This window comes from Pseudomyrmex gracilis, unplaced genomic scaffold (assembly GCF_002006095.1).
Source record: "Pseudomyrmex gracilis isolate BER0280 unplaced genomic scaffold, ASM200609v1 scaffold_58, whole genome shotgun sequence".
In the NCBI taxonomy this organism is placed as follows: domain Eukaryota; kingdom Metazoa; phylum Arthropoda; class Insecta; order Hymenoptera; family Formicidae; genus Pseudomyrmex; species Pseudomyrmex gracilis.
Window position 1 is genome coordinate 486,110 of NW_018020642.1, and position 22,064 is coordinate 508,173.

At 37.3% G+C, this 22,064-nt stretch overlaps 4 protein-coding genes across 13 annotated transcripts; 2 read left to right on the forward strand and 2 right to left on the reverse strand.

Moving 5' to 3' along the window:
* Positions 1–50: 50 nt before the first annotated feature.
* Positions 51–4,228, reverse strand: LOC109854046 (uncharacterized protein PFB0765w-like). Its single transcript, XM_020426740.1, has 5 exons — positions 1,544–4,228; positions 1,268–1,381; positions 869–1,019; positions 468–647; positions 51–296 (listed from the first exon to the last, which is right to left on the reverse strand). Exons 1-5 carry the CDS (start codon positions 4,043–4,045, stop codon positions 256–258), a joined length of 2,988 nt encoding a protein of 995 aa, XP_020282329.1. The 5' UTR covers positions 4,046–4,228; the 3' UTR covers positions 51–255.
* Positions 4,229–4,535: 307 nt separating this feature from the next.
* Positions 4,536–11,182, forward strand: LOC109854028 (rapamycin-insensitive companion of mTOR). 3 transcript variants are annotated; one of them, XR_002250176.1, is made up of 10 exons: positions 4,536–5,022; positions 5,121–5,168; positions 5,716–5,872; positions 5,951–9,310; positions 9,464–9,593; positions 9,681–10,048; positions 10,153–10,255; positions 10,327–10,434; positions 10,508–10,651; positions 10,775–10,861. XR_002250176.1 is itself a non-coding variant. In XM_020426707.1 (9 exons), the coding sequence occupies exons 1-9, from the start codon at positions 4,962–4,964 to the stop codon at positions 11,097–11,099; spliced, it is 4,755 nt and encodes a 1,584-aa protein (XP_020282296.1). In that variant the 5' UTR covers positions 4,536–4,961; the 3' UTR covers positions 11,100–11,182. The 3 variants fall into 3 exon arrangements, 2 of the variants coding, with proteins under 2 accessions (XP_020282296.1, XP_020282297.1); XM_020426707.1 differs by lacking the exon at positions 10,508–10,651 and having other exon boundaries at positions 10,680–11,182; XM_020426708.1 differs by lacking the exons at positions 10,327–10,434; positions 10,508–10,651; positions 10,775–10,861 and having other exon boundaries at positions 10,128–10,209.
* A 176-nt stretch (positions 11,183–11,358) lies between these two features.
* Positions 11,359–15,877, forward strand: LOC109854004 (myotubularin-related protein 2). Of its 7 annotated transcripts, XM_020426661.1 has the most exons (11): positions 11,359–11,870; positions 12,058–12,247; positions 12,580–12,793; positions 12,934–13,041; positions 13,346–13,798; positions 13,887–14,334; positions 14,422–14,597; positions 14,697–14,804; positions 14,938–15,122; positions 15,199–15,403; positions 15,500–15,877. In XM_020426661.1, the coding sequence occupies exons 3-11, from the start codon at positions 12,659–12,661 to the stop codon at positions 15,650–15,652; spliced, it is 1,971 nt and encodes a 656-aa protein (XP_020282250.1). In that variant the 5' UTR covers positions 11,359–11,870; positions 12,058–12,247; positions 12,580–12,658; the 3' UTR covers positions 15,653–15,877. The 7 variants fall into 7 exon arrangements, with proteins under 7 accessions (XP_020282250.1, XP_020282252.1, XP_020282256.1 ...); XM_020426663.1 differs by lacking the exon at positions 12,058–12,247; XM_020426667.1 differs by lacking the exon at positions 11,359–11,870 and having other exon boundaries at positions 11,877–12,247; positions 12,623–12,793.
* Positions 15,878–15,966: 89 nt separating this feature from the next.
* LOC109854002 (nose resistant to fluoxetine protein 6-like) lies at positions 15,967–21,680 on the reverse strand. 2 transcript variants are annotated; one of them, XM_020426660.1, is made up of 14 exons: positions 21,488–21,680; positions 21,114–21,366; positions 19,168–19,412; positions 18,904–19,097; positions 18,687–18,784; positions 18,330–18,551; positions 18,012–18,225; positions 17,631–17,796; positions 17,461–17,540; positions 17,285–17,380; positions 17,075–17,204; positions 16,809–16,983; positions 16,536–16,678; positions 15,967–16,459 (listed from the first exon to the last, which is right to left on the reverse strand). In XM_020426660.1, the coding sequence occupies exons 2-14, from the start codon at positions 21,364–21,366 to the stop codon at positions 16,295–16,297; spliced, it is 2,181 nt and encodes a 726-aa protein (XP_020282249.1). In that variant the 5' UTR covers positions 21,488–21,680; the 3' UTR covers positions 15,967–16,294. The 2 variants fall into 2 exon arrangements, with proteins under 2 accessions (XP_020282249.1, XP_020282248.1); XM_020426659.1 differs by having other exon boundaries at positions 21,114–21,373.
* Between the last annotated feature and the right edge of the window lie 384 nt (positions 21,681–22,064).

Genomic DNA, 22,064 nt, shown 5'->3' on the forward strand with positions numbered 1-22,064 from the left:
ACTTGTTTTGTATATAAACATATATCGGTAATATATTATGAGTATACTATTTAAATGTTTATACAGAAAGAACTACTAAAACAAAACTAAAAGTATTTAAATATTTACAGAATATATATATATATAATGTACATATAGATCAATACTCTATCACATAGTCATTATAAATAGTATTTCTATATTTAAATTTGTTTTCTTTGGATTATTTGATAATGTAAGAATAAATATACACTTATATAATATGTATATATACTTTTAATTGCATCTTTTCTTCAGTGCAGGACCAACTATAACATCTGAAAAGAATATAGCATGGTTTGAAAGAGTTTCTTATGATACAAAATTGTATTATACAAATGAACGCAAAAGTTTTGATAGATTTCTCAAATCGTATCACGACTGTGATCCGGCACTAATAATCAGTTCCAAAAAAGAAGTGTATTATACATTAGGTAACATTATTTTACCTGAGTTGTTTCGTTTGCGATTATTGTGCTTTAAGATTTTTGACATTTTTAAGTTCGATTTCTTTTCCTGTCGTTTATTTCTATCCGTCTCGGAAGATGCAACAACATCACGAGAAGCTGTCTTTGAGCAATGTGACGCGTTGTCCAGTACGGTAATAGTACTGATATTGTTCAGATTTACTACAGTGAAAAAGAATGTGAAAAAGAATGTGTAAACGATAGTAACATTAAAAAAAAAAAACTAAAATGCCTTATTATTGAACTCGTGTATAATATATTGCATGCTATGTGTTTGATTGTTTATTAAAATACTTATGCATGTGCTGTATACATCTTTGATTCACAGATGTTATGCAGAAGAAAAAAAACTTTTATTGATTAAAAGAAGGAAATGTGCTTACCTATCCTATAAGGTTTCCGTTTCTTACCAGTAGCAAAAACCCAGGAAATAGTATTCACTCGTTTGTCTGCGATTCTATATTTAGTTTTGCCGAATTTTATCGTGTTCTCTTTTAATGTCAATAGCTGGTTTTTCAAATTGCATTCTAGCAGCTGAAAAGTAATTTATATGTTATATAATGTACACATGTATATATATATATATATTATTTTACGTATTACTCAAATTCTGTCATAAATCCACATTAGGTAAAATTTTTTTATTTATTTTCATCAATAATATATATTTTAATTGTTTCAATTATATTTTCAGATTAATTCTAAATTGTTTGTTATAAGAAATGAGACATAACAATTCACGCACACAATATTCAAATATAATTTTATAAAATTGTACATACCTTAGGTGGAATATTTAAGATGTATGCTTCTTCCTCATCAGAAATATCTGCCAGCGTCAAAGTCGGCGGCATTGTTTCCGCAACTAATTTTTCATTCTCCACTAGTTCTTGTAACTAAAAACAACGACAGACATTGTCGGGTGAAATTATATTCACACGATTGTAGACATATCATAGATTTTTTTTAACAATGTGAAGATGTATATTTGAGGGTTGTCTGAACGGATATATTTCACAGAACATATAATTATTAATTTAATATTCACAATTACTTACATTACATGGTCTATTCGTTGATATTTCCACATTCTCTTCGTGAGAATTAAATCTCCTAGTCTCAGCACCAATGCTTTGTCTGTTGTTGCAATGGTTACTCTCGTCACACACATTTTCTTTATTTATCAACGATCTATTATTTATGAAAGATTTGTTAAAGTTTATATTATGTTCGGTTGTGTCATCGCTTTCACTGGAATCACTACATACGACTAAATTTAATCTCTCCAGTTGTTCACGCCGTTTTCTAGCTCGCGATATATAACATTCATCGTTCTTCTCGTAATCAATTTCTGATATTGCGTTTTTATCAATATTGTAATCACTAACATTTGTAGAATTTATTAACATATTATTTTTTATAGGACTACATTCATCGATTAAACTATTGTCAATTTTATCAACGTTATCACTGACATCATCAATTCTCTTATCTATTCTGTATTTTGTATTAATGATTTCGCAACCTGTAACTCTAAGTGACAATTGCTCTTTTGCGGTATTACACGTGACTTCTGATTTTGTAACAGGTGTCTTATCTTCGTTATTTATTGAGTAATTTGTCAATTCTTCATCTACTTGTTCAACAAACTCTTTTACTTCTTCATTATTTTGTTCTTCCGAAATATCAATGCAAGAATAGATATCTTGTTCTTGATTTTGTTTAGGAGAAAGCACATCGGTTTTAGGACTCTGCTCAGTAGTCGGTCTTGCATCAGAAAATTCTTCCGTCTTCGTACAATGTATCGTATTTTCTTGACTTATTGTATCGGATTCTGTATTCTTATCACTGGCATTTAAATCACAAGAATTTTCTTGATTAGAAACTACTTGTATTTGTCTGTTGTTTTTGTCCTGTGAAATATTATTACAAATCTTTGAATGTACATTATTTCGAGGACTTTGTTTAGAAGATGAGATTTCTTGTATTTGAACGTCAAACAGATCTGGTGTCTGCATAAAATGTATCATATCTTTTTGATTCGTCGAAACACTCACATTATTTTGTTCTTTAGAGGAATTCTGTTTGTCTTCTTCTCCTGTGGAATGTAAAACTTTTGCAAGGCTGTTTTGGTGTGGTGATTCTTCTGCTTTTATAAGCTGTACCTCATCTTGACTTATCGAGTTAACATCTACATTATTATCGACTTGATTCAAACGAGGAAAATTATTACTTTCTTGATTAGACAAACTTATCGTTTCTCGCTTATCTTGTTCTTCAAAAATATTATTTAAATTCTTACACACTTTGGAATGTTTATCCTTTACGAGACTTCGCTCAGGAGGTGGCAATATCTGTTCTTTAATATCGCAAGAGTTTACTTCTTGTATAGAATATATTGTCTCTTCTTGATTTATTGAAACGTCTTTATCAACTTGATCTATACAAGGAAAGTTTTGTTCTTCTTTAAAAAACTCATTTGCTTCTTTGCTCGTATCTGGGTTTTTAATATCACTGTAACATGTATTCTCTGTAACTTCTCTAAAATCATTCAAGATAATTGCTTCAGCTATCTCCTTAAGTTCTTTAGGACAATCAAGCATTTCCTGCATAATATCTAGATGCGATAGATTTTTTATATCAGATTTTGAAGATTCTTCAATTTTGTCAAGTTCATCTTGCAGATCTTCTTGCTGATCTAGCGACATATTATCAAATGCTGTTTCTATTGAAGAAGCATCGTGCTGACTTTTTGTGTTATACGAAAGTAACTGATCACAATTCAACTTATCTTCCATATTTTCGTCTATTTCAAAATCTTCTATATTATTTATAAAATCGATTTCATAATTCTCTATCACATTGCTATCTATAGATGTTCTGTTACTGTGTGTTACATTTTGAGAAATTGCTTTATCTATTGTCACATTAGTATCTCTGTTATTTACATACTTGTTTATATAATTAACATTATCTTCTTTGTTATTCAAAAAAACATCTGCAGTGCGTGCTAAATTATCAGGCAACTGTGATATATTTCCATTATGCTTTGTAACATCTTGCCAGCCAAGACCATGCGTTTCAGATGCTTCAGTATGACATGACACTGATTTCTCATTTTGTACTTCTGGTACCATTTCTTTCTTCTTCTTTGTTACTTGTTCCTCTTGCATTTTTGCTTTAATGTTTGCAGCTGTTTTGGTCTTCTTTTTCTTACTCTTTACACACTCATCATCACTAAAGAAGATATATTTCTCAAAATTCTCAGTCACATATTGGGTCTGTTTTGCTGGAGAATTATATATTAAACTGCATTCACCATCAGTGAGACCCGTGTCGTAATCAGTCTCGGTGTCATCCTTTACATTTCGCAGAACGCTGGTTTTTAACATGATATATTGATTGTAAGTTTTCAATTTACGGTTCTTCTGTAAATTGTTTAATATTTTCGTTCTTCTTCGTATTTTCTGGGATGGTAAAAATGTATGCGTTAGTGAGTTGTCGATCATTCTCTTTGTAACATTATTGTCAGTAACAGGCCAACCGAACGAAGAATACATAATGCTTTTTACTTCACTTTGTTTTATTTCGCTTGTTGTTTCCGACAAAAACAAAATTACATAAAAAAACAGGTTGTCAATTTTGTCAAAAGCGTCTTTTACTAACGAAACGAAAATAAAACGCGATAAAACAACACGTGATGTTGCGCGTCAATTACAGAGCTCTTGTACGCAAACACGTGGTACCGGTTATTATTCGAAACAAACTGAAGACCTGTGTACAAAGTAAAAGTTACTAGAACTCGAACCGCGGTGAACACAGGCAATTTAAATTTCTTTGAATGTGTGTACACAGGGCTTGAATTGAGGCCGGTATTCATTGCACAACTGATTTGACGAAATGGCGGCACCAATCGCAGTAGCGAGAACGTGATTTCGAAATCACTGATTGCAGGGTCTCTGTGCGTTGCAACATTTGACTTAAAAATCTATAGTACGTAAAGTGAACTATAGATTTTCAGACTGCACTGACACTAGTGACAGTGAATATCGGAATGTGGTTCGTGCGTACTGTGTGTGGCTGCGTCTTCGTTTCTTCTGCTGTCGTTGTTTTCGTCTTTTTCCCGGTGAAGTATCGTTATACCGTTATTCGAAAGAAGCAGCTAATAGTACAGCAATACGTATTGTTTCGACGCAAATGATCGTCCCGTAGTTGATGTAATACTTCTCGATGCTTTCGCTGCCAAGTCCGGTGCGACGTTTGTCAAATAGACTGTCATGCACGCCCGTACTAGTGTTTCGTTCGGTGCTCCCGCTCGCGGTCGAGAATGACGTATCGACACGCGCGGACGACGCGCGAACACGCACGTAACGGGCGGAGCGTCGTCGGACAAGAGCAACGCGACGGTTGAGAAAGAGATCGCGAAAAAAACAACAACTTCTGGATCAATTGCCTGTGGATACGCGCCATCGAATAATGGCAATTTCGAGCTGGATGATGTGGGGCAGGAACCTACGCACCAGCCGATCTCATCGAAGTGCGTGCACGACAAATTGCAATATAAATTATCGCGTGAATGTTAAAACGTATCCGCATCTTCACGCCTCTTCTGCTCGCGTCTCTTTCTGATTGCAGGCCGCCAAGACACCGAGGACAACTGCGTTCAGCTCGACCTGTCAAGAGGTTAGTACCTAACCTGCCCCATATTTGTCCTCCCCAACTTTTCTTTCTCTCTGTTTCTTTGCTATCTTCTTATCGACAACACTTGGTAGTTTGATTTGTAGGTATCCTTACGATTGTTTGCTTGATCAACACGATGTTGAGGTGGGTTTGCTTCTAAAACCGGCAACCTTTAGTTGTTCTATGACTTTTTGAGCATGATGTGAAAAATCGCAATCAACTGAAATAATTTTTGTCAGTAGTGTATAGAAATTTATTTTGTATCACTTAACAGTTTGAAATATATCAGCACAGAAAACTGAAGGATATTTTGTCCAAAAACCAGATTACAAGATTTGAAACTGCAGAGTAAAGTTTTACGACTTTTTTTTTTTTATCTCACTTCAGTTTGAAGAACCGTTACTTTTTCTTACTATATTTTTTTTCTGTCTAAAAGTACATCGGTTTTTTATAATAGTTTTTTGTTATAAAAACATTTACTCATGTGTTCAGCTTTCAGAGCTATGTTGGCATGTTTTATTTTTAAGAAACATTCAATTTTTTTTTATAGGATTAAAGGAGAATATCAAGGAAGTCTTAACTAATCTTTGCCAGCGTCACAATGTTTCAAGTGTAAAGAAATTAGCTTATCTTAATGCTGTTGTTAAGTTGATCAGCGAAACAGACTCCCAAGATTATGGATATTCTACAGAGGACCTGTTCTGTTGGTAAGAAAAACTAGTTACTTGTCTATCTAACATGGAAGGAAAAAATAAATAAAGGATCCTTATTATTTCGAATTATAGTTTACGCGTGGTACTGGTGCATGAGGCAACGCAGGTACGTGCTGCCGCACTACGAGCAATACGTTACATGCTTAAGAAGGAACAAGATGTCATTACAATCAACAAATTGCAATATCCGTACTTCCTAGCACGTAGCATGGATGTCAATTTGCGGAACGAGATGGAGAGAATGCAGGCTCTGCGACTTGTCAGAAGGATTCTGGTACTAGCTCCAAAGCATTTCAGTCCTGCTCTAGCAAGATCGTTGATCAGTTTGACGAATGGCGGAATTGAAGAGCGAGACCGTGCATTTAGAGCATTTTTGGCAACCCTATGCGAACTGGGCGTTCTGAACTCCAATCTATTAATAAGCTGCGGTGGTGTTGGTACTTTAGCTAGGGCTGCGATGAGTGGTCAGAGCACCGCTGCAGTCGAGGCTGTAGTAGGAGTTCTACTTCGACTACTGAACAGCCCTGATACTCGTAATAGTGTATCCCTCTTGTGCTTTGCCGCGCCTTATTGTGAGTTGCATTCTTCGAGCATGGAAAGAACCAAAGAAGAGCGCGAGCAGAAGTTTGCAGCGAGCAAGCTGGCTCTTCTGAGCATATTACGTTCGTATTCGGGTGTCCTGCACTTCTGCCGACCAGACAATAATTCGGGCCTGAAGGCTATCGCGGATATTCTATATGTGGAACAGTTGGAAGTACGCGGGGCTGTATTGGAGCTGCTTTACGAGCTGTTGGATTTACCGCTGCCCACGTGGACCGATGAGCCGGACGTTGCACTGGCCGCAGTAGATCCCAGCAGATCGAGAGACTCGTGGAAATTATCCGAGGGTTTTGTCGCTGCCGAGGGAAAGTTTATATTGCCCTCTCTGTCATCGCATTGTCCCAACATCACAGAGATACACTCGGCGTTGTTGATCTACGTCCTCTTGGAATGTGGTTTGCATCGTGCCCTCGCGGAGACCATCGTTTCCAGCGACACGTTTATCTCGGTACGCGCAGCGGTACTTCTAGGCGCTCTATTACATCTCGCGCACTCGCTCTTGCCATCCGAACTTTGCGATCTTACCCCGCCGCTACCGAATTTGCTGCAGCATGCGAGCGCGGGCAAACATCAGGCGTTGGCAGCAGTAACTATTCTCGAGCGAATGCACACAATGATGCGACGCAGACCTACGCCGGCAAGTCTCTTTCTCGATCGTATACTACAAGCCGGCACCTGGCTACGACCGACCTTACCTCGGCGTCAACGACCATCTGGCAAGCATTGGTTACGAATTGGTAGAGAATCGCCGATCACACCGTTGTTGAAAGACGCGCAGGTGCTCAGTACAAAAGATGCGCTTGCCTGGAACTGGCCAGTGGTGCGAGCAATTCTGCGATCGCGTGAGGATTCCACGCGAATCTTGCACGATTCCGATCACCGGTTATTCATGAAACGACTTGTGCGCTATTTCAAACCCTCGTGGAATGGATACAGCCGAGTTGAGCTGGGCACGAGTGCAACTCTGGCGCGCGAAGCGACTCTCGCTGGTTGCGATTTGCTCAATTGTCTTTTGGAACTGCACGAGCCGGAGGGCGCGCGACTTCTCAATGAGTTGATCGGTGACATTGCCGAGCAAATCAATAATATCAGCACCGCCGAATCCGCACACGATTGTCTTTTCTCGCCGCGTCACATGTCCACTACGTGTTGCCAGAAATACTTTCTGTTTCTCGGTCAGTTGAGTCACTCGGCTAAAGGCACGGTGGTCCTCAAGAGTTTTAACCTATTGGAAAAGCTTCAAGATCTCGCGCTTGCCACCAATCACGACTGTTACGTCAAGTTAATCGTATCTAGCCTGGATTACTCACGAGATGGCCCGAATAGAAAGGTGTTAAGCAAAATCATATCTGACGCAACGCTATGGAGCACGCGACTTTACGCCACGCAATTTCTACGGCTGATACTTCGCGCGAGAATGACGGATGCCGTGCGTTGGGCAATGTTATTGTTGGTCGATCGCTTGTCGGACAATTCCACGGCTGTAGCGCTGGCCGCACTGGAAGCGTTACACGAAGCTTGCGAGGAAACCGAATATCTCGAGGCGCTTCTTCAGCAGGGCGGACAATCGCGCAATTGGGACAAGTGGTTGCAGCATTTAGGTGACAAGGGTTATCTGCTAAAGATTCGATTCTACTCCTTGCAGCAAGGCTTTGCGAGTTTTGCTATGCCGTCAGAAGAATTAGAGAAATGGATCGGGCCTGGCGGCTTTGCCGAACGATACGTAGGCCTTGTGGAAGGGGAGATACACGACGCGTTGACGCGTCGTCAACGCGACGAGACCGGTAGCTACCAGAGAAGAACCACCAACATACCAATGGTACCGCGCGATATCTTTGTGCCGCCTCATCTGATCGGCCAGCTAGCACAGCACGACTTGGGTATGCAATTGCTGTTGCGTCGCAACGTGATACAGCGCTTTGCTCGAGTGCTGCAGCGATTCAAGCTGGAGTTCGGCGGTCGTGATTCAGAGTCTAATTTGCGATGCACCAGAACAAATCGTTTCATAGCTGCTGCCACTGCTGCTGCTGCTGCTGCTGCTACTACCACTATCACTACCGCTATTACTGCTACTTCTACTACCACTACTACTTCTGCTACTATTACTACTGTTACTGCTACTGCCATTGCTGCTACTACTACCGCTACGACCTCCGCCATTGTTACCGACGACAGCTGTATCATGTCAGAGGAATCCACAGATGAAGCGATGGATCACTACAGCCGCCTCGAAACCATTTTCGACTCCGAAGTGGTGGAAAGCGTGGTCCGGGACACAATTACTTCAGAGTCGTTGGAGATCCGTCCCAAAACTAATGTGGACAATTCTCGGCACACCACTCCGGAACGAAGTTGGAGACTGGAAACTGGCGAGTTGTCGCGTGACGATTACTTCGTTGATTCGAATGGCAGCCTGCTCAAAGTGAAATCGGCTCTGTGGGCGCTCGGACATGCGGGCACGTCTGCCGCCGGCGTTGAACATCTCAGTCATTTGGGTATAATCGAGATGATTACCTCCATGGCGGAGACTTGTCAATATTATTCAGTGCGCGCGACCGCGATGTACGCTCTCAGTCTGATTGGTACTACTCGCGCTGGCGCTGATGCGCTCATTAATTTTAACTGGCCGTGCGTTCGACATCGACGTGGAGACAACTGGCCCGTGGTGTCGCCCTCGACTAGATATTCCGTTCCGAGCCCGGTCCCTGTGCAGCGGCATCATCGCAGCCTCAGCGACGGCAAGCCGGAACTGCCTGAACCGATTGCACGCCGAACTAGAAATCGATCCGAGAGCGCGGCTACAGATCTCGAAGCGAGACGCTACATTCTTCCGTGAGTGAACCGAATCAAAAGTTGTTTTTATAACATAATTACATTTATTTATATTGAAAGAGGTTTATAGTGAGATCAACACGCAAAACAATTTTTTTGTATCTTTTTTTCACATGACATTTTCTTATTAACTTGATATTTTTCTATTTTCAGAGACAGAGGCGAAACTCCAAGTCCCGTTTCCAGCATACAGAGACTAAGCCAACAAGACGCTGAAGGATATGCGCGATTACGTAGTTTACAACGTCATCGCAGGCCAAGTTACTCTCAAAGTAGTTTAGAAGTATGTAAATACCTTTTTTTATGAATTTGAATGTTGTTTGTTCGTGGAGGATGTAATAATAACGTTGAAAGTCCTTTGCCCTAACAGATGTATAGTTTAGATGGCCGTCTTTCGCTGCAAAGTCTGTCGGAGTACGATTCGTCCCGCAGCTGGATCGCAGAGAACGCGGTTCTCACACCTACTCCCCCTCCACCGGAAGACGACAATGAGAATTTATTCTACATAGGTATCTGTCTGCCAAGAAGACTTCTCGCGATCTTTCCCGAGCCCCCACAACCGTCGAAACCGATTATTCTGGAGGATATCGTCAGATCGGAGTTGGAGACGACAGAGATTGATGAGGAGTCAAGCTCGGACTACGATATCGACTTCGAGCATTGCCGCACGTGTCTCGTTTGTTATCACGGTAAAAGTGGCAAGACCGCAAGCACCGAGCAGGATACGAAATTGCGAAGGTAAAAAATAACATCCGTTTGTGACCACTTTTATCAACAAGTTAAATGATGAAAATCTGACTGTCGATGTGTACATTAGCGCGTTTGTTGTTCATTTTATGTAGAGAAATACTTAAGCATACTCAGCGGCTCGCGAATCCCGTGTTGTATCGTAACAGCCGTCAGTCGTTGCTCAGATTGAGACAACGGTATCCCGAAAAATTTCAGGTAATCACATTCGCACATCGTCTCGACGTGCATCTTTTTTATCACATGTTTGTCGCTATACACTTTTGCAGGACACCTGTTTGTTTTCGGATGTGGCCGCTCGCTTGAGTAGTGGCACGTATAGAATGCCAGCGAGACGATTCCTGCAAGAATTATTTCTCGATTCTGCATTTGACGCAGTAAGTTTCTTACGTCATTTATATCAAATGTTATTGGTATATATTTAGTGTGATTGTGTGCGTGACATTTCAGAGAAATTACACGACTTGAAACCCCCGCTCGGTATATATATACTGACTTCTCATGTATTCCGAACGAATTACATGCTGTGTGTGGATAATTAAAATTAATTATTACATGTACGTGTTAAGAGACGAAGTTTCAACCATTTAAAAAGTAAGTTGCCATTTGTTTGTTCACACAGCTTTATGTAGAACCAATCAACATTCTGAACATACCAATCGGAACGGAGGAGAATCCGCTCCAATCATCACCTGTTGTTCCTATTTCTGAAACTAGCCATCGGCAGCAGTCTGTCAGTTCTGTCGAGGGCAAAATCAATGGGAGACTCACTCTGACTGAAATACAAACGGCACAACTTGCGTCGGTCGCTGAAGAAGGATTCTCAATGAGGGGTGACAAGTCGACGTGCAACGTATCGCATCAATACAAAAAGAAGCAACCTCCTCTTCAAGAAATTAAGCGGGAAGCGCAGGATCGGCTCAGCGACGAGAAGATCATAGCCGATATTCTGAAGCCGGAAGAGCGGATACGTTTGTCAAAGAGTTCTGACAGATCGTTAAAATTATCGGGTACAAACACTGCCATCAGCCTTGATTCGTAGTTTTTCATCTTTTGATTACTACTATTGTACATAATTTTGTATGAAATAATACTACGTACACACACACACACACACACACAAACACATATATATATATATATATTATATATATATATTATATATATATATATAAATAAATTACACACTGCCAGAAATCAAATATATCTGTATATTTCAATATATCTCCTTTTTTTTGTTTCATTATCAATAGCCATATTTATTATTATATCTATTGTAATTACGACTGAAGCAAATCACGTTGATACGTAACTGATTGAGAGAAAGAGAGATGCAAAGTGAGGATAACGTAACGCGCGGAATTGGCGAGATATTTCAGGACGCGAATTTTCGTCCGCAAAAATGACCAGTACTAGAACTCGACGAGACCGCGTCCCAACCACGTGGTGATTTTCTCGATTCCGACAGCGATTCGAAACTGTTATGATGACACCGTAAAATTTCAAACGCGAAAAATCGATTCGAAAAAGTATCAGGAATTGGTGTGAGAATTTTTAGGACTAAAGAACACGGGAGAAATAAGAACTACGAGCAGATTGTTCACAAGTTTGTATTTATTTTCGGAAAATATGAAAGTGTGCGTATAGAACTGGCCCACCCACCAGTCAGTGGTCTCGCGGCCTGAGCGCGAGGACTGTTGAGCGGGAAGTCCCGCTTGAATTGGTTGTGAAAGTGTGGAAGAGGAATGTGAGAATGAATGTGAAAGAAATATTGTAACCCCCTGAGGAGAATCAATAAAAATTTCTTAGAAGTGTGAGTATAATTTTTCCGTCCCACTTTGCGACAGACCGCGGACTGTCAGATGCATTTGCTGTTTTTGGTGTGGTTAAAAAATTATAGCAGTACACACGTGTGTACATGCGTAACTTTTAGCAACCAAACTTGTCAAAAGTATCAGACGTCAAAAAAGCACTTAAGAGAATTATTTCGTTCGGAATAGCAATAGCGGCTAAATTATGGCCAAGACCGCTCTCCATCGTCGTTTTCAAAAAGAAGTTTCGGCCTCGGTGGCCAAGATCAAAGTGTAGCAGTTGACAGCGTCTCTCTTATCCTGGGTGTGGCATGACATACAACAGGATGGTTTGCTTCCAGTTATTGGCGTCGTTCGTGTAGATTGCTTGTTTTTTTTTGTAAGTTTCCCACGATACTACGTGCCACTTACACACACAGACGTTGCGTTGTCACGAGCTGACATTGAGTTTATCTGTAACTGACATACACTCGTCTTATCTTAACGTACACAAGATGCGAGAGCTTTGTAAGGTTATGTCGCTGATACACAAACTGTTTACTCTCGAGTCTCTCCTGTGGTTCACTTTAGTTTTTTACTTTTTAACATCTTTGTTTTATTAATTAAATACATTTAACACATTATTACATATATATATAATTTTATATGTAGTTATTATTGTGATGTAAGCTGTTATTTATTAAACACAAAGATTATTATGATTATGTACAGGTTCTCACGGAATCATATAGAAAATAATTAATCCTAAATACAGGAGTGATTGCAACAAAAATACAGTTTATCGTCCTTGATGCAAAAGATGGAAAAGAGAGGCAGCACAGAACTACTTGGCGCAGAAAAGAACAACTCAAAGAACGCCAGTTCGGATTCTCTCGATTCAGATAGCAAGAGCAGCTCACTCAATTCAAAAATAGGACAGGAATCGGTAAAAACAGCAATATAATTGAGTTAAAGTCATTTGTTACATGTTTAAAACTCTTTAAAACTCGCAAAAATAAAATATTTAATATTAGATGTGTGTACGCGCACACACACACATTTAAGTTGATATAAAAATTTCTTTAGGAAAGTTGGGAAAAAGCATCACATTCAAAGAGCTTTTCTTCAAGCTCCACTTCAACCGATAATAACATAGTCTCTGCTTTAGAGGCTAAAAAAGATAACCAAGTAAAAGTGAGTTCACGTAGAGTGAATGTTTAAATGTACTGATTTTTATTTTACAGCAATGTTTTATTTCCACGAGTATGCGTTTAGTAATGAAATTTATTTTTATTCAGATCATTTACGCATATATGACTTGTTTAAAATATTCTCTTGTTTCATATGTATATGTATTTATTCACTTTTACTTTACAAATATCTTTATTATCATCGCCTATTAGATTGGTTTACCATTTATTTTATTAGAATTACATCAGAAACTGTTTATCTTCGCACGATGTTCGTAGCTGATCATCTGTTTGATTACTTTAATTAGAATTTGTCTGGAGGAGATACCGGACCGCCACTTTTGAATGGAGAACGAGTGCAAGGCATTGCACATGAAGTTACCTATTTATGCCCGTACTCGGGACCTGCCAGAGGAATTCTTAGTGTCACAAACTACAAACTTTATTTCCGTAGTGTGGATCGAGAAACTCCTTATGTTGTTGAAGTGCCATTGGGAGCTGTTAGTCGAATAGAAAAAGTTGGTGGTGCAACGAGCAGAGGAGAGAATTCTTACGGAATTGAAGTGTTCTGTAAGGACATGAGAAATGTCAAGTTTGCTCACAAGCAAGAGAATCATTCCCGACGAGACGTGTTCGAGAAGTTGCAACAGTATTCTTTTCCGTTATCTCACAAGTTGGATCTGTTTGCTTTCGAATATTCCGAGAATTTTCCTGAAAACGGCTGGAACGTTTACGAACCTATAGCAGAGCTAAAGAGAATGGTACGTAATGCATAGAATTAAATAAACTTATTATGTGAGAACAGACATATTCTTTCTTAATATCATTCCATATCTCGTAAAATTTCAGGGTGTAAATAATGATATGTGGAAAATATCGAAAATCAATGACACGTATTCGATATGCGATAGTTATCCAGCCATATGGGCAGTGCCTGCCGCTGCGACTGATGAAGATCTTCAAGCATCCGCAGCTTTCAGAAGTAGAGGCAGACTGCCGGTTCTTTCGTGGATTCATCCGGAAAGCCAGGCGACGATAACGCGTTGCGCTCAGCCGTTGGTAGGTGTCGGAGGCAAACGTAGTCGCGAAGACGAGAGATACGTTCAGTTGATAATGGATGCTAACGCGCAAAGTCACAAACTTTTTATTATGGATGCGCGGCCGATGCCAAACGCAATAGCCAATAAGGCGAAAGGCGGCGGATATGAAAGCGAGGACGCTTATCAGAATGCGGAATTGGTCTTTCTCGACATTCCCAATATACACGTTATGAGAGAAAGTCTTAGAAAAGTAAAAGGTATGCACGAATTAACTTGTATTCGTATTAATTTTAAATCCATATTTCGCGATACTCGTATTTACATTGCATGCTTTGTTTCCTCAGAACTGTGTTTCCCAACAATTGACGAGACTCGGTGGTTATCGGGTATAGAATCAACAATGTGGCTTAAACATGTCAAATGTGTTCTCGCCGGCGCTGTGAGAATTGTAGACAAAGTCGAGAATCACAAAACTTCCGTTCTGGTTCATTGTTCTGACGGTTGGGATCGAACGGCACAGGTATGTATGAATGTTTATTTAATTTGTAGTACAAAGTCATTTTTAAGTATTTTTACCTGTTGCATTATCGTTTTTCTCTCTTTCTCTCTCTTCTTTTAGCTTACAGCTCTCGCAATGTTAATGCTGGATCCTTATTATAGAACAGTCAAAGGATTCGAGGTTTTGATAGAAAAGGAGTGGCTTAGTTTTGGACATAAATTTCAACAGGTATTTTCGTACGAAAATACTTCCGACTTGCACTTTTGTGTGTTTTTTTTTTGTTAACTTGAATAAACGAAATATTTTTACGATAAAAATGGGATATTTAAGAAGAATTTAGGTTTTTGTTTCTTCCTTTTAGAGAATAGGCCACGGAGATGAACATCACAGTGATGCCGATAGATCGCCGGTATTTTTACAATTTATCGATTGCGTTTGGCAAATAATGCGGCAGTTTCCTAACGCATTCGAATTTAACGAGCACTTCCTAATCACTATCCTCGATCATCTCTACTCTTGCAGATTTGGCACATTTTTGTTCAGCAGGTACACATATTTATTTATTCTGTGATACTCGTCGCAAATATGCAAATTATTATGATAAATAATTTATTATCTTCAGCGAACGTGAAAGAGTGCAAGAGGGAGTGAAACAAAGAACGGTCTCTCTGTGGTCGTACACGAACAGTCAGTTACCTCTTTATCTGAATCCTTTGTATCGATCCGGTACACCTTATCAGCTTGTTTTGATACCAGTTGCCAGTATGCGTTACATCAAACCATTGAAAAGTTTATATTGCAGATGGAATCCCAGTATGCGGCAACAGGTAACATGAAAAATAATCTCAAATTCTGGATAATAGAAAGAAAAAAAATGAACAAGTCAAAAAAGCATATACTTATTGAGACGCGTCTGGTTCAAGGATCCCGTTCATCAGAGAACACGAGAGCTTCTAGTCTTAAAAGAACAGCTCGAGAAACAGGTCGAAGAAGGTCGACGCGAACAAGCATCCCGAGCGAATCGCTCTGTAACTTCTCCGGCGCCGCCCAGAATACATTCCCCGGTTCACTCATAGTGCCTTGAAAAACTATCTAATCATTTTTTGTAACTGAGCTTAATTCAAACTGGTAGAAGATATATTGAGTGACTTCCGTTTGTGAATGCTATGTACAATACGTTTCTTTAATACTTAAATAAGTGTAGATGGCAGTATTGTTATCATTCAACGAATTAAATGTCACATATGTAAAACAATTTACTGTAATGTACTTTGGAATATATGCAGTAATGTGTGACCTTATATTCAGCTTGTCCCAGATCGAGTAAAATTTTACATATACGAAACATGAAATTTAACAAGATTCTCTTTTTTTTTTTTTTTTTTTTTTTTTTTTATTGAAAAATGATACTATTAACAACTAATTAAAAAGCATTCGATTCAATAATTACACGTACATCTTTATAATATCAAGTTACGCTGTCATCGTAGCTCACAATTTCATACGCGATATTTTTATCTCTCACTATACTTATTTTTTTTACATATTGTCAAGATCTCTTTCAAGAATTCGATCTATCAGAGAACAAGAGAGATTTAAGTTTTAAAATGGCAGTTGGGAAGGAAATGGAAATAATGTTATTAAAAAGCTCACACGCGCGTGATTCAGCAACAGCGTGTACATACACACAATACTTTATCTTTGTCACACGTAATAACTCACACTTTTGTCTGAGATATTATAATCTTGCGAGACTTATATTCTCTTCTTCCCCAAAATTTGATAAATATTTGCGTTAGCAAGATGTAAGGCGTTTCTGTCATCAACGACAGTATGTAAGCGCAAAAATAACTAAACATCAAGTTCCCAAAATATATGATAATCTAAAAATCAAAACTTGTGATAATATTTTTCTATTAAAAAAGTAGTAGAGTTTTTAAGAATTTCATATACACTTACATTTGGCGCAACATCAATGTGCTTAGAAGTCTCACTGTTTGACTGAAAAGTCTGTATGATGAAGGGATTTAAAAGATAAGCGCAATACGTGAGCCTGCTGAAAGGTATCCAACTTCTGAATGACAACAACTGATTAACGATACCTTTAATGAAAAATAAGATAAGGTTTTAGTGATGTTTCTTTATTCTAAACTGAATCTTTTCGACATCACTAAACTGTGCTGAAAAATGAACGTATGTAAAAAATCAAGTTATTATCAAATAGAAACCAACCTCCGTTTTTAGTGAGACATGCTATTAAGATCCAAGCTAGTCCTATAGCCCAAAATGGTTTACTTAACGCAACATATATGGCAGTAGACAGAACAGAAATGTGTCGTTCATAGAGACCAAACAATACGAGTATGTTACAGATGCTTCCAAAGCACCAACATAAAATTAATGTCCTCTGAAAAATTTTTACACCAACAATATCCACGCTTGTATTTTTTATCAAATTTAAACCAAATTAAAATACACTCTATCTGTTTCTCTCTCACCTTTTTTAAAACTAACGTTTTATTTAATCGTATTATAAGAAATCCGGTAAGCATCCCAATAATATAGGGACTGATTCTAACCCATGGTGGAAAGTAAATAATGTTTGAAAGTTTAAATAATTCGTCCAATCTGTAATGATCAAATAATATATCGCGCGATCAAATAATGATCACATTCAATAAGATGTTTTTTTTTTTTTTATTACTTACGTCGGAACAAATTCATAAACATATGAAATATAACCAGAAAATACAATCGATCCAATTAAAAGCGCACACAATATAATAATAGTCCAGTACAAATATCTAAAATTTAAAACTTACAATTAATCGAATGCGTGCGAATAAAACTTACCTGTGTGATATTGAGATAATCATTAACTTACACGGTCGATAAAATCAATAAAGCTAGGCCAATGATGTAGAATTGCATATCACTGGCCAGATACCAGCTCCAAGACATACACTGCGAAAAAAAACATAGACAAAGATAAAAATGATATTAAAAAAAAAATAATATATTAATACAGAAATAAATTGCTAAATGTTTTAATACCATGTTATGGAAATCGTAAAAATTATTTATGTATAAAATATTAGTCCACCAGTATTTTGCGCAAGTTTCGTGTGGTCTTTCATATGTGTAAAATATTGAATTTTTATCATACGAGAACAAATCTAATTGTGTTATTCCTATTATCATCATATACGCCGGTGTAAGCCTTAAAATAAAGTTTTGTTAAAATTAACAAAGACGTGATTACAATAATTTATCAAGTTTTTAACTATTGTATTAAAAATTTATATTTCTTTTGCATTAAGAAATCTTTGAGATTGTAATAATATTGTGTTTCCCTCATTTACTGTGATATTTTAATATTTCTTATTCCACTGTCTTTTGTCTATTGTTCGCATTGAGATAATTGATGGAACGCACCGGATAAATCTCTTTATTATAAAGACAAAGAATCCATTTAGCTTCGATCTGCAATTAATTAGCTTTTTCCGTTCTTCGTCCGCATGGTTCCTCATATACAAGTACACCAATAAAAATCCACTTAGGAAAAAAAATGTATCAACCGATATATTCGCATTGCTCAATATTTGAACGAAAACTCCTTTAGAGATTCTCATGAACATCGGTTTATTATCTATGTATTAGAAAAATGAAATTATTTGTTTCTGTTTACGTCAAAGAGGAAGAGTAAAAAAGACACATGATATAATACACACAAATATGTGTTAAATTACTTACCAATATAGTCTATTGAATATATCATGGTGTGGACCATGATTATCCAACTCATGGTCAAAAATTTTAAACCATGAATAATGGGTATTCCGTTCGCTCCCAGTTTTGTGTTAAATATTATTTTCGTGTTTGTATAAACGGAAAAACACCTCACTATTTGTCCAATTTTACTTTCTCGATGCCAGAACGAAGATGCCATTTTTGTTTCTTCTACATGTTGCGTACCTACATTTCAAAATAATTAACAATTATACACGTAAATTGCGATAGAAAAAAAATAATTGAAGACTATGCATGTTAAAAAAAAAAAAAAAAAAAAATACAGATAAGCTTATAAAAAAATTTCTCCTATATACTCACCAACAATGTTTTTACTCTTGTCAGTAAAGTGTCTTTGATGCACAAATATATCGTATATTGTTCCAATTATCATTATAAAAACAGTAAGCACTAAAAAACTGTAATCATAACGTTTATATGTACGTGTAAAAAGAAACTAAACATGCGTATTTGAATTTATATATGTATATTATATGCAGTATATACTGTTGTTCCATTGATACATTCTTCAACGTACAATATAATAAGTATTGCACCAGTAAATAGCTGTTGATGATCGTTTTTCAAGTCTGTAACTTCGATCAGTTTAAAATCCATGGAATAAAGATCACCAATTTGAAGAACTCTGTCGCGAAATATTCTCTCCAGAACGAAAGTTATATCAGTTACAGCGCAAGATGCTGGTAAACAGAGCCCAAGTGTGATCAAATCCTAAGACAAGAATTGTTTGCATAATGTAAATATTTTATACATTATATACACACTACTCAAACAAACTTACTTCCTTTGGCGCTTGAATGTGATATTGCAGTGTGCTGTTGTGTCTAAAGTAAGCAACGAAATAATTGACTTGAAAAGGCGGGAACTCCTTTTCCGGATCACGGTACAGTGTATTGTTTAACAACGCCTTCTCCGAGATTTGCAAAGGATTCTTGTTCATTGCATCGAGGCACTGACTACGGACACCTAACCAGAAGTTATTTCCATAAAGAAAACCTGATGTAGGTTTTCCGCTTGAATCTAAAACTGAAAACAAAAACTATTTGTAGGCAATTGTTATTTAATATTTTTGTTGTTTGAGAATGTTTTGGAGAGAACGTGTAGATATATAATAATAATACGAAAGACACACATCCGATAAATAGTAAAAGATACTGCGCCACTAATATTATTCATATAACATGATATGAAAAGAGGTTGAGACTATATGTCAAGAGATCCAGAACGAGTAAACCAATTGAAAAACAAATTCTGCAGTTATCTTCGCGCTATTAGGAAGGTAAAAATTAAAAAAGTTGTTGAATATTGGCGTAAGTTGTATAGATGTTAATTAATTTTATAATAATTTTAAGTTTTTTTTAATGTTACAAGGAACACATAATATTCCAAGAGTCGATCGTCGTGGAAGAGAAAATAATTAATTTCACACACACAAATTCAAATCAAGATAACAGACTATATGTATGGTCTTTTACAGAATGTAAAAAAAAGAAAGTTTATTACCCGGAACACATTATGCAACAAGAAGTCGATTACCAGAAGATGCGAAAGAGATCAACTCTTTCATCAGAATACTTGCTGGCTTCGCGTTGTTAGAAAGAGCAAAAGTTCGAAGAAAGTCGTACGAGATAACTCGATTCTCGAGAGCGCGATTCTCGGAATGACGCGAGTTTGAACTCATTATGTGACAAAAATCTCGACGAGCTTGATAAAATAATTCGCTAAAAAACCATTCCGATTTATTTATTGATTTTCAAGACCTCGTTCGCAATTTTTATTGCAATAACATGAAATTCTTCGTTGCGCGAGTTCGCGCATTGATCAATGACGCGCGCATGTGCAACAATCGCGCGAGCAATGTACGTCACACGCGCGCACAAAGAAGAATCGCAACTGCATTGAACACACATTACGTGCGAAACTGTTAAAAAAAAAATATCCAAAAACGCGGTGTACAGAATGAACACGTGCATTCAAGAAGGTAAATAGGATACGCAATTAAACGTAAGTACATAATCGCGCATACCGCGATTACGTGTAGCGCATGTTTCAATCAACGAGATATAGTAGCGTGTCGTCAAAATAAAATGAGAGAGAATTACGTGACAGGCACGCGCGTAACGCTCAAAACATGCGGCTACAAAACTTGTTCCTTGTGTAACACGAAGAAAGTTGATTCGGTAGAAAATGCACTGACAAAAAATTGCATATCGCCAACACAATCAACAACGCGGAAAATATGTTGCATAATACAAATAAGCGGTAATTATCGTTTTGAATGCAGAACGCACATTCGGTGAATTTGAAAAAAAGCGCTTTCCGATGTAGAACAAACGCGTAAGAATTGATCAGTACAGCTGTTGTTTGCATGATACATAGTTCGCACATATTGTTCCTCTATACACTTAAAAAAAATCTTATTTCTAAGAAAATTTTATTATACGCACGTAGCGCTAAGTCTCTTGAAAGAAAACTATATATAAAAAACAAAAAAAAATTATTTTTTCTTAAACTGTGAGTTTCAAAATGTATTTTCAAGATTAGTTTCTTTGAAAAACAAAATCTTGCAATTTGTTTCGAAAAACTGTGTAAGGATTCGCACACAATCACTTGATTATGTATTTCAATGTTCAACTTACGATTGGATTTTTTGGATCAGACTTTCTAACACGCGTAATATTGAAACTGTTTTTTGTCTATTGTAACAAGATAAAAATGTTTACGAACTCTTTAAGCTCCACAGAATGCGTTGGTCGACGGCGTTTCGGAAGTCCTGTAGTTCTCTTCTACATGTCGACGAATTGAGCAAATGAGCTCTCTCGGCGATGGCATAGGCGGGAAGAATGTGGCTAATATTTTCATTAGATTTGGAAAATGATGAAGAGGCACACAGTATCACTGTGAAATTTGTGCAGATACACAAAACCAACGCAAGTTGCCGTTGCGACATAATAAAACAGCTCTTGAACTTTCTTGTCATCTGCAAACTGTTAAATACTGATACTAATGACCAAACAAAATAAAAAAAAAAAAATAAAAAAAAAAGTTACCAATTCGACAAACAAAAGAGTATCATTAGAGAAAAAGGAATAAAAACAAACCGTCGGGAAACAAATTAGAAATAATTTTTTGATTCGTTCAAATTCTGTCTGCACCGATATTCATATAATATTGGAAAATTCTCCGTTTGCAAAGTGTTTTTCTTTTATATACGCAGCACAATGACACCCTTCAAGTGGTCAGCGACGTCCAACGATCGAGAACAGACTGGTTTTACTGTCTGTATCCTCTCCAGAGAAGTTATCAAGGATAAGCCGAATCGAAAGTGCAAAATTTCTTCTGTCTGGAAAGGAAACGATGAAACCCCACCATTTGTGCATTACATTTGACATTGATATGGTCTAAAATTTATAACATAAAAGCTTAATTTATGTACATAAAAAAAACTTAATTTCATCGCAATGGCAACCTAATTTATGAACAACAGAAAACAAATAAGAAAAAGAATTAGTGTTTCGCAGTGGATTTCAAATATTAAAATTCAAAGTCAGGTTTTACAAAACCTTGCATGAAATTTATTGCGATATATTTATGTGCATGAATAGATAAATATCCTATAAATATCCTTGCCATTACGTAGTAAGAAAAACCACTTGTATTTTTTTAAATTATATTATT